The 17,647-nt window shown below is 36.1% G+C and overlaps 1 protein-coding gene across 1 annotated transcript; it reads left to right on the top strand.

The window, feature by feature from the left end:
• Positions 1-553: 553 nt before the first annotated feature.
• MRPL13 (mitochondrial ribosomal protein L13) lies at positions 554-15,994 on the top strand. The gene is given in 5 exon segments (XM_009698115.1): positions 554-707; positions 5,659-5,752; positions 7,402-7,462; positions 15,450-15,536; positions 15,869-15,994. Coding segments are annotated over 5 exon segments (522 nt in total).
• The last annotated feature ends 1,653 nt before the right edge of the window (positions 15,995-17,647 follow it).

Below are 17,647 nucleotides of genomic sequence, written 5' to 3'. Positions count from 1 at the left end.
CTCCCTCCCTCCCTCTCTCTCTCTCTCTCCCCCTCTCTCCCCTTGTCGCGGAGAGCCCGTGGTGCGGCCGTGCGCGCCGGTGTTCGCCCTGAGGGACCCGCTGGCAGGAACCGGTAGCGGTCAGTAGGTGTGTGACTGGTCTGTGAGGGACAAGGCTGCCCGCCGAAGGCAGCTCAGGCTATTCGTGTTCATAAAACTAGTTTTGGGGAGTTGTGCCGTTCACTGAGAGGAAAAGAGATGTTCGACATTAAATAGCCTACAGCGATTTTACAGTTCAATTAGTAATAACGGAAGCTTGCAGCAAGAGATCTTCATTTTTGAAACAAAACTGTCAGAGCTGGTAACCTTACAGTGTTGTTATCGCCACGTACGTTGGAAGCACATACAGCAGTGGGGGTATTGCAATGTGTAGTGGTGTTCTCCATCCTTTTAAAGGTTATTTGGATGGGGTACTTGTTGAATATTAATATTTCTTCTAGTATTTTGTAGTGTAAAAAAAGTGTTGATCTAATTAGAGAACCTAGATTTATGTATGGTAGTGTGATCTTTTACTATGTTAAGTGCTACCTCTCTTTCTCTTTAGCAATGGGCTACTTTTGCCAGAGCCTGGTATCTCCTCGATGCGAAGATGCAACCACCAGGAAAAATAGCAGCTGCAACTGTAATCAGACTTGAAGGCAGGCATAAGCCTATTTATCATGCACTAAGTGAGTATTGCAGTAGATAAAAGCAAATGTGCTTTCCTTCACTTATATTTTTCTTCTGATCTCAGTTTTAAAATCAAGCCTGATATATAAGGTTACATTTTTCAGTTGTTTGTAAATTATAAATGTCTTTGTTTTCCTTGTCAACTTTTTCCTTCATATTCGACTACAACCTTATGTCATTGTCTTTACCAATCCGTATAAAGCTCATTATGAATTCATAATTTAAATAGCTGAATTACAGTGAGTTGTGCTTTCATTTTTTTTAAAACCTTGAAATGTGTTTCATTGCATTAATTTTAGATGTAGAGACTTAATTCTCAGTACACATACTGAAACACTGATGTGATTCTTGATTAGATTTTCTGACTGCTACCTTTCAGTAGCTGCACACCACCACAGAGTCTTGGAGTGGTTCTTTATTCGGAGTAAGGTGCAGAGAAGTCCAGTCTTCATGAGGTGCAGGCACAAACGGAAACACAGGAAGTTTTCTCTTAACATCAGGGAACGTTTTTTTTACTGTGAGGGTGACTGGAAGTGGTTGCCCAAGAGGTTGTGGAGTTTCCATTCTTGGAGATATTCAAAAGCTGGTTCTGCTTGAGCAGGACGGCTAGATAGCGTGACCTCCAGAGGTCCCTTCCAATCTCAGATATTCTGTGATGATGAGGCTGGAACCTGTCTGATTCTTAAATGGGAGACAGAATCATTGTTGAAAGATATCTTCTTGTTTAAATGAAAAAATCATTTTGCTTTTCTGCAAATTAAAAGATTCAGCAGTAAAGATGTATCTGTGATATTGTTCATTACTTGTAATGCCATAGTGCCTGTCTCACGGTGATAAGCATCTTATAGGTAATAAAAAGGTGATCCCTCATATTGACGGTGCAGTGTTTCACAGAATCACAGAATGGCTGGGGTTGGAAGTGACCTCTGGAGATCATTTAGTCCAACCCCCCCGTCAAAGCAGGTTCACTTGTAATACTCATGCAAATTTTCCAATAGGCATTACTGAAACATAAAGGAAGCATTAAACTTTGTTCATATATGTAGAGTGCACATACTAAAATTATGCTTGATCTGTTTTTCATAATAGAAGGTAGTATGTGTAGTGCATTAAAGATGTTTTAAAATACCGGAGTTCTGCTGTTGCAAATTATATCTTATCCACAAGATGTCACTGGAGACTAAGGCTGTGTGAAAAATAAAGCAGACACTGAGAGGAAATGTTTTTGGTTGTCCTGTGGGAAAGATCTTTGATACTTTTATGTCCATGAAGTTATAAAATCCTGGAAAGTCATTTGAAGGATAACTTTATTTGGTCTAAAGTATTCTATAAATCAGTACCAAATGCGTTACACCTGAGATTGACATTGGTAGGTTACTACTACTGAGACATTGATACTCTCTAAGAGAGCAAAGTGTGCATGATTTTGTGGTTGGTGTACTTAACACTTCTTTTTTTCCCTTTTTTTCCCCCTGAACTAACAAGAAATATTTTAGTGTCCGTGAGATAACTGTTCCTTAGACAGAATAACATTGTGGGGAGTTTTTGTTTTGTTTTGTTTTTAATTTGGTATCCAGATACCCTTCCATAAAATCACTATTTATTCTATTGAAAAGTATCTGGAGCTGAATTTAAGCTGTGGCTAGGGAAGGGAAGAAATTTGATTTCATGTATATTTATTTTCAATTTTAAGGATAATCTTTCATTATTCTCCAGAGTCTCGTATTTTTAGATGCTGTCAGACCATAGGCCTTAAATAAGGGAATACAGCCTTGTTCAGGAGGTTTGAATCTGGACTTTTAGGTTTCTTCTACATCTCTCCTTTTCTCTACCCTGATCCCCTTGCATCCTATCTTTGTAAGCAGCCTCACAATACACAACCAAAAATAGTGGGCCAGATTTTTAAAACACTGGGTGATCTGGTTCTGTATCTTGGATTGTGAGCAGGTACAGGTGAGCCACTTCTGTTGCTTGGGTAGGATTTGCTGCTGTTCTCTGCCTTCTCAAAGGAGGTGTCCCACAAACCCTGTCTGGTCTAGGTGTTACTCTAGATTGCAATGTTAGTTTATAGTAGCTAGAAGCAGCAGTGAAGACTTGTCTTCTAAGAAAAGATTTGGCAAGTGGTTTGTCAGTCTTGTGAGCTAACAGTTGACAATATGTACCTTTAATTACCATTTAATCCTTAATTAAAATGTAGGAGGAAAAATGCATGTACCTGAAGCATGTGTTTTTACTGTATGATAGGAATTACTGAAGTTATAAACATACAGAAATATAAAATGGACTTACTGTGGCAGCTTAGTTTTGTCTGAAGAGGCACAATGTATGTGCTGTATGTAACAAATGGCATATGCTATATTGTATAATAGAATATACCGGCCTTATTTTTGTATATTTCTTGAGGAAAACATACTTACATATTTCATAAAGGAATATTTCAATATTATAGCATGAAAATTGTTGACATGCCTCAGGGACCTGGACAAGCTCAAGAAGCAGGCCCATGTGAACCTCATGAGATTCAGCAAGGCCAAGTTGCGAGATCCTGCACACGGGTCTTGGCAACCCCTGATATTGATACAGACTGGAGGATGAAGGGATTGAGAGAAGCCCTGGGGAGATCGACTTGGGGATGCTGGTGGATGAAAAACTGGACATGACTCAGCAATGTGCGCTCACAGCCCAGAAAGCCAACCGTGTCCTGGGCTGCATTGAAAGAAACATGACCAGCAGGTTGAGGGAGGGGATTCTTCCCCTCTACTCTGCTCTGGTGAGACCGCCCCTGCAGTACTGCCTTCAGCTCTGGTGTCCTCAGCACAGGAAAGACATGGACCTGTTGGGGCGAGTCCAGAGGAGGGCCACAAAAATTTGGATTGAGCACCTCTCCTATGAGGAAGGGCTGAGAGAGTTGGGAGAAGAGAAGGCTCTGGGGAGATCTTATTGCAGCCTTTCAATACTTAAAGGGGGATTATCAGAAAGATGGGGACAGACCTTTAGCAGGGCCTGTAGCGACAGGACAAGGGGTCATGGTTTTAAACTAAAAGAGGGTAGATTTAGACTAGTGATAAGGAAGACACTTTTAACGATGAGGGTGGTGAAACACTGGAGCAGGTTGCCCAGAGAGGTGGTAGATGCCCCATCCCTCAAAACATTCAAGATCAGGTTGGACGGGGCTCTGAGTAACCTGATCAAGTTGAAGATGTCCCTACTTATTGCAGGGGGGTTGGACTAGATGGCTTTTCAAGGTCCCTTCCAACCCAAACTATTCTGTGATTCTACAATCCTGTGAAAATAGCCTAAAGGAAGAGTTTTCTTGCATGATATTTTGTGAATATTTTTCCAAAGTAGGATGCAATTTGACTGTGTTTCTGGAGGTAGTAAGTGTTTTTGCCTTCTTCCTATTAAGTGCAGCCATCCCTGAGGTGATGGGAACACTGTTTAAAGACCAGTGGGAAATAATGTATTAATCTGACATTTTGAAGGAGACATTAGCTATCCATAAATTCAATCTACTTTAAAAAGAACAGATTGCAGTCATTATTCAGGTAGTGTTTAAGTATCCTGGTTATCTGCTTAGTTATTCTCCTGGATCTTAATTGTTCATAATTGATCAGTTAGTATATGAAATTGTTAATTCAGTGTTTATGCAAGTGGAGAACTATTGGCAATAATTTCCTTAGATGAGCTTATTCTGTCATCTTCCCAACCAAAAAAAAAAAAAAAAAAGTGCAAAGTCCAATGTCAGTTCCCTGACATTTATTTAGACATACAGTGGTTTTAGAAGTGATCTGTCATAGGTGGAAGACTGCATCAATGAAGATGTTTAAATTCCATTTGCACTTCGGCTGTAGTTGAAAGTAGAGCTTTAAAAGAACACAAGATTGAAAAATGGTAGAAAACTTAAATGGGGAGTGAAACTTGCATTGATTAATTATATGCTCCTATAAAAAATGCATGCTCAATTTAAGTCCTTCTTAGTGTAGCTGCTTTGTTACCTACTCAAAAATGTTTTAATCAAATGGGCCTCTTCAAATACTCAACATTATTCTAATGTGATAATGCATATGAGAGTGAACTTTGGACAAATAATTTTCTGACTGATTGAATGGGTGGTTATAGCTTATACAACTGATCAAGATTATTACTTCTGAAATGAAAAACTATAGTTTCATCACATTTTGGAGATAGCATGGGTTTTATTAGCACTTTATTAGTAAAGCAGATCTATTAAAGTAACTGTTTCTGGCAAGGTATTGGTGATAGATTATAGACTTTGCACTTAAAAAGCTTTTGATGGGGAAGTTGCTGGTGTAACACTGAGCATATCTGTATGTGCTGTAACATGCACTTCTGCTTTATTGCTGAAAGTGGCTGGTTTAGGTTTTTTGGGGGGCTTTCGCCTTCCCGCTCCCCCCCTCAATCTTTTTGTTTCTTTTATATATTTAGCCCTAGACTGTAATTATTTAATATAATTATTTTACTTATCCAAAATATTCAGTCCTCCAGTAAACATTGGTACTGTTTGATGACAAAATTAAAATTAAACAGATATTTAGCACGGTTGTCCAGAATTAACCTTTTTTTATTCTGGGCTTTTTGAAATATAGGTGCATAGGCAGCATAATGTGTTGAATAAAATAATACACTTGCCTGTAAGCCAGATTTCCAGATCTTAGCTGAGTAATTGCAATGGTTTAATTATCTAATCTGATGATGTTTTACCTGCTGACCTGCCTTCTAACCTGTCAGTATTGACACAATAGTAATTAAGGTTGGTATTTAAGTGCAAATTTGGATGGTGTGACTCAAAAAGCTCAGATCTTTAAATTTGAGCTTTATGAAATGTTTATTTATGTGCTATTACATACGTATTGCACACTTTATAGTTCTTATTTTGGTTGGTTACCTCCACTGTTCTCTTAATGTTTTCCACTGATTTCTACCTTGTAGGTGACTGCGGAGATCATGTTGTCATAATAAATACAAGACATATTGCCTTCTCTGGTAACAAATGGGAACAGAAAGTATATTCTTCACATACTGGGTAAGCTTTATAATAAATATTCAAATGAGCTAGTGGTAAATTTAATGTCATATTTTCTTAATAGTTGAAGTCTTTTTTTGGCATATTGGTTCAAAAGTGAATTCCTACTTAGATGTTTTGGGTTTTGTTCACATGTGTTAGAATGTTTAAAATGATGCAAACATTTTTTTCTTTTCTTTCTTTTTTTTTTTCCCCCCTGGTGTGTGTTGTTAGGGAGATAATCTAACTCAAAAGTAGTCTGAGCAATTGAGTAAGTTAACAGATTTGGTGTGCCAGGTTGTTTTGTGTGAACCCATGAACCCAACGATCAGGACTATTCTGTTTACTAAACAGTAGAAGACATTCCTTTTGGCACTGCACATTTAAGATACATACATTGACCAATTTCAATTACTTTATCCTACCAGTACCTATTTACCTAGCACTAAATATCAAGATTGATATATTATTGAATCAGAGAATGAAAAACAATAGAAATTGGAAAAACTAGTAAGAAATTAAACATTTTCAAGATGTACTGATGTATACAATAGTGTACAATATATTATTCTGGCAGACATAACTTGTTTACGGATGGAAGTGCAATAATCAATTACAGATGGTATGGCAGTGATCAGTTCAGTGCTCTTATTTTATACAGTGACAACACTAGATAATAATCTCCAAGTGTCGAAATGTATCCAGTTGGGAGATCAATAAATCACATTGATAAAGCTAATTTTGCTAGTACTAATGCTTCAATCCTGAAATTCCTTTGCTGAATTGATGAGAAGTTCTTGTTCAGAGTTGATGGAAATTAATGCGCCTTTTTTTTTTTTCTCCCCCACCCATATGACTTAAACATTTTCACTAAAAACTTCTGTGTAAGTTCAAGCACTTGTGTTAAGTACGTAAGTTGGTTTTGAGTAATTGGAAAGAATTGTACAATTAAAACAAATACTTAAATCTGTGCAGCTACCTAAGTGAACATGTTTTAATGTTTTAATGATGTTGGGTTTATTTTCATTTCACTTAGGTTGATACCCAATAATGTAACTAAATCGAAATGAAACCCAGCTTTACCTGACATCTGTGTCATTTCTTGCACCACTGCAACATTCACTTAAAGTATATGCATCAGTGTGAATTGGTGCAACTTCCCCATATCACGTAGACTTTAAAAAGATGGTCGCATTGCAGTAAAAGTCAAGTTTTATTACTGTACATAAGCCAAATCATGCTAAGGTTTATTTAAAATAGTAAGAAAATAATAAATACCGTTCAAAATGGTTGTCTCCTGTGTCAGCCAAAGACTGATTATGAGTGTTGATCATCTTGAAATATTTCCAAGTTTTGCATATCTTGCTGCCACTGCATTCTGTAGCTGTGATAGTGTATTTAATAAGCAGTTTTAAAAACTTGTGCTTATGAAACACAAATTTTTTTAATACTTGAGTGAATAAATAAGAAAGTACAAATAGTGTTAAACTTAGATACTTGACAGGATAGAATCTTTCTAATAAAATACAGTTGTTGGCCTCATCAGAACAGCTTCCTTTTTTGAAGGCTTATAATAGCATTACACCACTGTTCAAAATGCAGTGATATTTGTATTAATGTCATGCTTGAGCATATATCAATAAGCTTTTATGTTTGTAACGTTTTTCTAGCTATCCTGGTGGTTTCAAACAAGTGACGGCAACTCAGCTCCATTTGAATGATCCGACCGCTGTAAGTGTTTCCTCTTCTTGACTTTCATTTGTAAAGCTGATTTGTTTTCATTTAATTAGTTCCCCTAAACAAAAGGGATCAGTTACCTCCATGTCTAAAGCTACATTACATTCTTCTAATGGTTCTTAGAAGCTTGACTTGTGACAGTGTTTTTGTAAACAGCAAATGTTTTGAGGGTTAAATTGTAGGTTGTGCGTTTTCATGATTCTTCCATGCTGTCCAAGTGAGCAAATCAAGTTTGCTTGCTTCACTCATTTTTGACTGATTCACTTGCTTTTAGTTTCAGGGGTCTGACCTTTCTCATAAGCCAACTGCCTCAAGTTAGACTTAGATAAGCTGTACTTCAGCTTAACTACTTTTTTAAGAGCCAGCAAGAATAATGCTAATCTTAAAAATGTTAGAAAGTACACCTGCCTCTTTCTCCCAGTAAAATTCAACTGTAGGTTTTGTTAAATGATTTATTTTTTTAAAAAATCTTTTCTGCAATGCTCAGGGTCTGTGAAATGTTCAGGGTCTGTGAAAGAACAGGAAATGGTGATTACGTTGAACTTAAACATCTTTACTAAATGTCTGTCTTAGACTATTATATAGACTATTACCAATTCTAAATGCCAATGTCAATGTGTTTATTACTGATTAAAAAAATAGGGTGCTAAATACAAACATTTTGGGCTATTGACTTCAACAGTTATGAAATTACTTTTACTAGGATTTTGAATGGTCAGCATTGCAGGACTGAATTTTCTAAGTGCTAGTGTTTCAGAACATGATATGAGGCCCACAGAGATTAACAGATATATATGTTTATTTTTGACTTTGAAATGCTTTGTCTTGTGTCACCTTATTTATAAAATATAAAAATGCTTCTTCCTTTTCCTAGAGAAACTTGATCTGCTGTAAAATTCTTGGTTTCTGTCAATGATTTTTTATCTATGATGTAGAAATCCTGGTTTGTCCCAGGACTCTTCTCATGCAAGATGTTGTACAAGTACTCAATAAAAAAAGCGGTCTGCCATATGAATTTGCATGGTTTTCATTTTTACTTTTGCAATTTCTTTTTTTAAAGTGAAATGAAATCCCACAGTTCAATATTATTTTCTGTCTAGAATTTTTCAAAACAACATAAATGCTTTTGAGAATAGACTTTAAGATAGTTGTAACTCTTTTGGGAATTATTGGTAGTTTCATGTCTAAAATGGATTCTTCAGCCTTTTTCATTTGAGCTTCAGGCAGACGCTGTGCACTGGGAGGCACTGTAATACAACTTGTTTGTTAAGGCCTGAGAATTGAATGTTCTATAAATTACCTTCTGGCATTCATTCTGAAATACCTCTGTTCTTGCCAGACTCATAGATGAATTTCTATGCAAACAGAGGAGGATTAAATGCATTGGCAACAACTAAAGGATGTTGGACAGAGGCTCAGCAAATGGTGATGTGGCTCAAGGCTTGGTCTAATTTAGCGAGAGAAACTTTTTTTAAACAGAATTGTGGAGAGCCCTCAGCAATTAACTCTTTCATTCTATTGAAGATGGATTATTCAGATGTCCCTCTCATAAAGATATCTCTTTTTTTTTTTGTCATAATTAATAGTAGTGGGTGGTAATTTGGCACGATATACTCTGTAGGTGTTACAGGTTTTCACTTGCAAGTGATTTTATGGCTAGAAACATTTATTTACTAGTTGCATTGTTTTGGTGTGAAATACATTGGGATATGACAAAGATGGAAATTATGATGGTGTATTACTAACATGTTTTATTTTTAGAACTAGCTGTTTAAACCTGAAAAAGGATTACTGTAAGGAGAACAATGCCTAGCCTAGGTAGCATTTGGATCTTCAAAATATGATATAAATGACACATAGTTACTGTGGAGACTTTTATAAATCACTTCATTTCACTTTGAATTAAAAAGAATTAAAAAGAGACCTTTCCTCTTTTAATCATGTTAAATTCAATTCCTGTGAAGCCAGAGGAATTAGGTAGGTTGTAGGAATCAAAGTCTTCATTCTCTAAAGCATTGTTTTCATCCTGGAGGCTACTGCTTCTTCTCTGCCCTTGGTCCTGTTGTCTCCTGCTAGCTCATCCTGGTGGAGCTTCATTAGATGAGTCAACATTATTTTTAGAAATAGTGCTGTTACAGAAATAAAGGTATTAAATTAATGGAAGAGACTACTTCCAAGGCAAAGGATGTTGACATAGCACCTTGTAAACTTGCATGGTGTTACATAGAGATTTTGCAATGGATATGACTATTTTTGGTTTATGTAAGAAACAGATTAAAGCTTCTAAGATTCTGTGAGTGTGTGTATATAGTAGGACTGCAGTACTGCTTAGCACTGTCTTTACTTACATATGTCTAAATTCAAACATACAAATCCCCAAGATAAATATTTTTCCATTACAATTTTGTTTAAACATAGTTTCTAGCATACAGTCAGACGACTTTTAGGAAAAAACAGTACATGGCTAATAGCTAATTAAAAAGGTTCTAAAGTGTAATTTGATGCACAGTGGTATAGTTTACGCTTACATGGGGGGCTGAAAGTTGTAAGTATAGTTGTCGGAATTTAGACACATTTACTACAGTATTGTCCTTGATCATTTCCAATTCCGTCATAAGGTACCAAGATAGGGATGGATGATGATCTGATATTCTCACTTAATGGAGGTCAACATCATTGTATCTGTCTTACTAACTTGGGACGTTTATGTTCTTTGCAGGTAGTAGTTAGTGCTTCAGAAGGATTTGCGCTGCCTTTTGAATGTGCACATGCATTTTTTCATAGGATGATTCAGGTTGGAGAGAACCTCGGGAGATCTCTAGTGCAACTTCCTACTCAAAGCAGTGTCAGCTATTAGTTCAGATAAAGCTGCTGGGGGCTTATCCAGACTGGTCTTGAAAGCCTCCAGTGGCAACCATTTCCAGGCCTTGACTTTTTTCCTCATTGAAAATAACAAAAAAAAAGCCCTGTACCTATTATAAGTGTTTGATCTCAGATGTATAATTTTGTGTCTGAGATTGACAAAATATTACTATTTTTTTCCACTTCTAATTATCTTTTATGTTAATATGGGGCAGTGAATACAAAAAGAGGTCTGCATAGTTGATGTTTTGTAGAGAACTTAAGTTCCATTTTCATTGCGCCAAGTTTTTCAGCACTTTGGAAAAATTTGTTTTTATGGAAGGGTAAAAATTACAATGTGTTGCCAAAAAGATCTCAAAAGTAAATAGTCTAGCACATTTTTACCTTTAGCACCTTTGAGCTCCTTTGGGAGGCGTGGGGAGGAGAGTGTCTGTAAATCTCTTTAAAATTTCTAGTATTTTCAGTTGTCTGCTCTTCTGGAGAATACCTCTCGTCTATTGGACTTGGCCAGGCTACTTTAGGAAGTGCTTACTGAAGAAAAAAACAGCTTCTTCAGCCTTTTCTTTCTCTGACTTAGATCTAGTGTAAATTCTTGGACCACCCATAGATGAGAGTATTAAGTGTGTTCTTTAGGTGCAGCAAAACAGCTTGTTGCTGTAGTTCAAAACAACCTCTCTGTTCTTCAGGTTAATATAATACTAATAATACTAATATTCTGTATGGTATTACTACTCCCTTAGGGTATATATTAGCAGACAACATTGATTTTCATTGTAGGTTGCTAAGAAAAATCTTTGAAAGGTTTGGCAGGTTTTCTTTGCCAAGAGAGTCTTTTGAAAAGAAAGGAAACGGGTAAACCTTTTTATTTGAGATGCAGGTGTTTGGAATACATAGAGGTTTGGGGTTTTCTTGTTTGTTTTTAATAAAATTGGCAGAAGTTTTGTTTAGCTGGAAAAATGCTGATAGGCATGAAACCAACACTTTCAAAATTAGGCTTCAAAGTACTTGATATGGGAAGACTAAAAGATATACTTTTAAATCTCACAGATTTGAGAGGGAGCAAAGATTACTTGGAAAAAACTTTCTGGAAAAATCTTGCAGCTTTTAATTAAAATACCTTCAAAATATGTTGACAGATCTAATCTGTAGAACCAGGTAGTAATCCTGTCAGGACAAAGTTTTCAATCTATTTTTACTCTATTTCTGATTTTAAAAGTAAGCAAAACTTGGCTTACTTTGTTTTGATTTTTGGCTGCATCAGAAACTCTCCCCCAAAAAAAGAAAAAGAAGAAATCATGTTTGGCTAATACCAAATGCTCAGTGAGAGGATTGACCTCTGCAGTATTCCGAGGCTGTATTGCCTCTGACAAAGAAATAATGGTCGATAATTGTTCACAATGAATGTTACCTGCTAGGGAAGATTATTAAGCGAGGCAGGGTAGCTCTATGGAAATCTGCTGTCAGGAAGCCTCCAGGGGTGTCAGGGGTCTGGTTTGTTCAGCTGCTGGCACTGATATGAAGGGGCTTAAAATCTTCTGATTCTCCTTTTGAATGCTCTTTAACTACTGCTTGCATGTATAGACTTGCCGTTATGTCTGCGTAATAATGATCTTTTGAAGAAAAACTAGGACAGAAAGCATGGTTAAATCTTGCTGTTGGTATTTGAAAGCCTTTTTTCTTTGCATCAGTAAGGGATAGTTGATATAATAATATGTACATGCCAAAAGTCAGTTGCTGAAACACCAGATATAATAGCGTTTTATTACTATGGAGTAAAGTTTTTTTAATTAAGTAAAGCAAAACTTCAAAGTCTGGATTAGTGGGCACACCAGTTAATATGGCATGAGGGGAGAATATTGTTATGGAACGTGTGATCTTAAAACCTCTAAGTGCTCTAAAAAAAGTCTTGGAGCTGACTTGGTCTTCTGCTTCGTAGTAGACAAAAATAAATACTTTGTTTAAAAAAAAATCTTAATCCATTTCTTATTTGAATTTGCAAGGCAAATTAATATATTAATTTAAAGAACACATTAAACTTCTAAATTTTTAAATACTATACAGTAGTGGAAAGCAAAATGGTATGCGATGGAAATTTAATTTGTCTGTGACCAAGTGGTTCTTACAGCAGTATTAAGTACATTCAGTGTTGTTGTACTACTCGTACAACTGTGAGAGGTAAAAAGGTGAAGTTCTTTGTATGCTTTTATAACACATGGTGAAAAGAATAATATCATATACAGAACAGAAAATGAAGAACTGGTAGAAGGAAGGCGTAGTATCAAGCTGTACCTCTGAGTAAGTGGTGTATCTCCTGAAATTATTATAGCGGGTTTTTTTGTATGCCCTGTAATTAATCCCTTTGTTTTATCTGGGGCACTGTGTCCTTCCCATGTTCTAGAGTTGCTTCCTGGTGATTAATGGACTTAATTCAACTGTTAGGGTAGACTTGCTTCTGGAAATCTGGCCAATTATTTTGTGCTTCTTAGGACCAGGAGTGGTGTTGCTCTGTTGATTTCCTTCTTTAAAGTATGTTTTATCTGGCAAAGAATCTTTCTCAGAACTTGCTGTCCATTGTGCGTAGTCTGCAACTTGCACATGAGCCAAAGGCTATCACGAAAATTGAAATGCTCAAGCCTCACAGCGTTTCAAATAAATATATTTTTAATCTATTTGTACTCATAAAATGTTAGACCATGTAGTAAGGGGCTGAAAGTGCAAGAGTTTTACTAGAGCTGCCTTCAGATTCCTTTCCTCATAATTAGCCCTTTAAATTGGAAACTAAAAATGTAATGTCATATAACTGTGATTAAGAGCATATCTGTGTTGTAGGTATATAAATTAGGCAACTTCGAAAAAACATATTGCAGTATTCAAGATGATATTTTAACTACAGCCAACAGGAATTCTATAATTCAAAATAAATTGGGGCAAACAGCATTCCAGTACTTTCAAAATCAAATTTCAACAACCAGAATAGATCAGCTATTCATCTAGCTTACTGGTTAGTTTCAACAGATGTCTGTGCCACATTTTGCAGAGGAAGATGAAAAATCAGACACAAACACTGATTGTTTGAAGAAGTAAAATATTTAACAATGTTCATTAAAATATTTTAAAGTCTCTCTTTTTATTGGAGTGAAATCCATTAAATAACTAGTTCTGTGTATCTGTAGGTCATAGGTCGTATGTTGGACCGTGTGTATGGACAGCTTATTAATCTAAGGAATTAACACTGGTTTTATCACAATCTGAAGTTAAAAGTAATTTTTAGATAAAAGTATCCCCACAGTTAGGCAATATGTTGTGAATTCTGAATCTGTTGTTTTAGATCTGATTATTTTGATCTTTCATTGGCTATAAGAGAAAAATATTGGATAGAAAGGAAAATAAGTGTATGAAATGAAAATTACTAATGGTAAAGGCACTGTTCACATGAGCTGCTGTTAATATCTGTATTTTCTTATATTGTTATGGTGTCTTGCTTGATTTTCAGTATTCAGTGAAGTAAACCAGTGAAAGTTTGTTTTCTGTCTTCATCTTGCCTTTGTCTAAGCACATGGTATACTGACCTAAATAAACTGTTGTCTACTGTACCCAGCATGAATAGTTTTTATCCCTAAAAGCATTAGTTTTCATCTTTTGTTTTTTAATAGTTGCTTATTAATTTTTATTAGAGAAGATATCAGCGGTATAGATGATTCTGCACGACCTGATGTCATCTTGATTTATTATATTTGTCCACAGATCTGTAGTACTGGCTGCATGACAGCTGAAAATCTTCATAACATTGAGGCTTCTCTAAATGCCTTCAGAGTTTCTCAAGGCATATAGTATATATTTATGAGGACCCTAAGACAATGTTACTGTCTGTTACATGGCAAAATGAAAATAATACTGGGGCCAAACTGTCTTGAGTGTTTACTCATTTCAGAATCCAAGTAGAAATGCCTGCAAGTTTAAGAACCTGCATTTCTTTCTCATTAATTTCACTTGCAACAATTAATCATTCTGTCTTAACTAGGTGGTTCCAGATGGGAACTCAGTATTGGTGATTGTCTCTAAAATTTCAGTTTAATTCCTATAAATAATTTTATAAAAAGAAGCAACTTTGCTCAATACACTTTTCAAAATATCTAGATGCCTGGGAGATTTGTTTTGGCCTAGTGCACTGCCTTTCAGTGTGGCTTATTGTCTTCTGCTTAACGTTGCACTAAGCATGCTTGGGTAGTTTCTGATTTGAAGGTAGTTTATGTCTGGGTGGCTTTGAGCACAGGCAGAGTGGGTTTCCTCCTACTTACAAAATTGCATGTAGGTCTACCCCTAAATGCTTTGCTGTCCTTTATAAAACCCTTTTTGTCTCCTACAGTTGCATGCCTTGTTTCACATTTACAAAGGTTCCCCTTCTGGGTGAAGTCCATAACGATGTGTTTTGTATTTAAATTACAGGCATCTATACTAGAGTCCAAGAGAAATCCTGTTGAATTTCATTACTTTTCAATAAGCATCATCTAGTGTAGATGTACAAATTCTGTTTGTTCCTGATGCGCAGAAGTGAGATCGTTCATCTGGAACTAATAGCAAGGGAATAAATTATACATATATATAGTATGTTCATAATGCAACGTATTGGTATGTCAGCTTTGCTTGAGATATGATGCACTAATTATATAGAAGTTTCAAATACAGCAAATTACAGTGTTAAACTAGTTGCTGGGAATTCTTGGTACATTTGTTAGAGCCTATTTTATTTTTTATTCTCAATAATGTGTGTATATAAATGTGCAATACAATATGGAGTTATCACAAGCTTCTCAATTCTTTTTAAAGTTGAATGGTTATATGCAATCATCCACAATGCTAAATTAGCTCTTAACTTTCTAAGCTGAGATTTTCTATATGGCTGTTTAAGTGTTTGTATGATGGGAACTAAGTATTTCTTTTTCCAAAATGGTAAGTCCAGAGCACCTTCTGAATGTGATGCCAGAGTTCTTCAGCATTGAAGAAGTTGACTGAAAAGAGGTTCAGTGACTAGTGGAATGGACAGAGGGAAACACAGCTTACCTTTTTCATGTTATTTGTAGCCTGTCTGATTATTTGTTACCATGTTATGTTTCCTCAGATTGTTAAGCTGACTGTTTATAGAATGCTTCCAAAAAACCTTCAGAGAAGAACTATGATGCAGAGGCTGCACCTTTTCCCAGAAGATGTGAGTAGTCATGTAGTTACGTTTTCATTCCTGTGAAATTTGGAGGTGAAGGGGGAGTGTTAGCAGTAGTAAAACTCTTGTCATAAGAAGGTAAATTAAGAAAAATAAAGCTACTTTTTATTTATGTATGTAAATGTAGTTGAAATTTTGATGCTTTTTTCTTTATTATTTCACATAATTGTGAGTTAGAAGACATGCATGAGATTGTCTTCTGCATATAGGTCAAATACAGCATTCAGTACTGTTGACAAATTTTGTTCTGGATTTGATGGGGGGGAGTGCTGGTGTTTTTTAAACAATTGGATAGCTAAGGCTGTTCTCACCTGCCTCAGGTTATTCCAGAAGATATACAGGAGAATCTTCTCCAAGAGATTCCTCAGCCACGAGCAGTCCCCAAGAGGTTAGATGAATATACACCAGAAGAAATAGCTGCCTTTCCGAAGGTTTGGACTCCGTAAGTATCTTAGATCTTTTTTTTTTTTATTTCTTAAAAGGACACTTTGACTGAATACATACTATATAGGCTCTCACATAATCAGTAAGAAAAAAAAGTAATTATTTTTCTCTTTACGTCATCTTTTTTTGGAGAGAGGAGGTCATTGAAGCAAAGAACGTTCATATTAGAAGGGAGTGGTTGCTAAGGTTTTTTGTATTTCTGGCCTTTTTTTAATGAGAAAAGCTTTACTTAAAATAATGTTTTCAACTCTTTACTTCATCAAAATTAGCTGAATAAAAGATGAGTAAGAAACTTCTTTACCCTATTTTGAGTTTTATGTACTCTGTAATACATAAGTGTTAGCCATAGCCAAAGGAAACACCACACGGCTCTGTGAGGGAATGATTAATTGAAGGGGGGGAACCCGTCAGATTTTCTCCAGAGAAAGGGAAAGAATTCTGCTAAATTAAACCTTGGAGAGTGGATCTTTGACAGGAACCTACCATGTGTTTATTTTGATAAATAGGTTTTTTCCATGCACAAAATCAGTTCCATGGTGGTTGTGTGACATATGAATGAGTATTTGCTTTCTACTACTACATGCAGCATTGAGTCAACCTGCTAGTGAAAATAATGTGTTACATTCAGGACATTTTCTGATTAGTACCAGTATGATTTTTCTTGTGTTTATTTTGAGAGTCCTATTCAGGCTCAAGATCCCATTGCAGTAGTCAACAGAGAAATTAGTTTTGAGATGTGGCCCCTTTCCTGACTATTCTAATGAAATTTAAGAAGAAATGCAAGAAGTAGGGAGATGGGCAAAGGTGTAAATAAGCTAACACCAGGACCAACTTGATGGTCTGTCTCTAGTTAGATTACTGGTATTTCTATTTCCGTAGAAGTTTTTAAAAGGTTATGTTTCTCTTTCTCCTATAAAAAAGTGCTCCTGTGTACTTACTCCTACGCAAATCCTAAAAAATAGACTTGGTATGAGTCTCAAATGGTACATCATCCTATTGAGTAGTTCCACTGAACCAGATGTTAGATGCATGTGGACAGAGGTCAGCTGCTGAAATGGTAGTAGCAGCTTATTTCTCGTGAGTCTGCTTAAGATACAATCTCTCAGGTGTCTGGATAGCTGAATGCAGAATGGTCAAGGTTGGAAGGAACCTCTGGAGGTCATGTGGTCCAACCCCTCTGCTCAACCAGGGCCATCTAGAGCTGGTTCCTCAGGACCATATCCAGACCATTTGTTAATATCTTCAAGAGTGGAGACTCCACAACCTTTCTGGGTAGCCTCTTCCAGTGCTGTCACCCTCACAGTAAAAAAAGTGTTTCCTGATGTTCAGAGGGAACCTCCTGTGTTTGGCTAAAGTCTTGTTCAAATCAGTAGGACTTCAGAGTGCCAGAACTGAATACTTCCTGTTTTTACAGAAGCCTTTAATAGGTTCAGCATAGATTTTCATGTCCTGCTGATTGCAGAACACTATTAGAGAATGATCTGCAGCAATTACATGGTTTAGATTTGTAGGTAGTAGTGACTTGATAGTAGCAAGCCTTGTACGGTAAAAAAAAATCATTGTACAATAGTGAATCCAGTAAACCTCTTTTAAACAAAGGAAAGAGGATAATAAATTAAATTTATAATATATAAAATATTTATAAATTAATAAAA

This window comes from Cariama cristata, unplaced genomic scaffold, assembly GCF_000690535.1.
Source record: "Cariama cristata isolate BGI_N322 unplaced genomic scaffold, ASM69053v1 scaffold6114, whole genome shotgun sequence".
Lineage (NCBI taxonomy): Eukaryota > Metazoa > Chordata > Aves > Cariamiformes > Cariamidae > Cariama > Cariama cristata.
The sequence above is the reverse complement of the archived record's forward strand: the minus strand, read 5'-3'. Positions and strand labels throughout refer to the sequence as shown.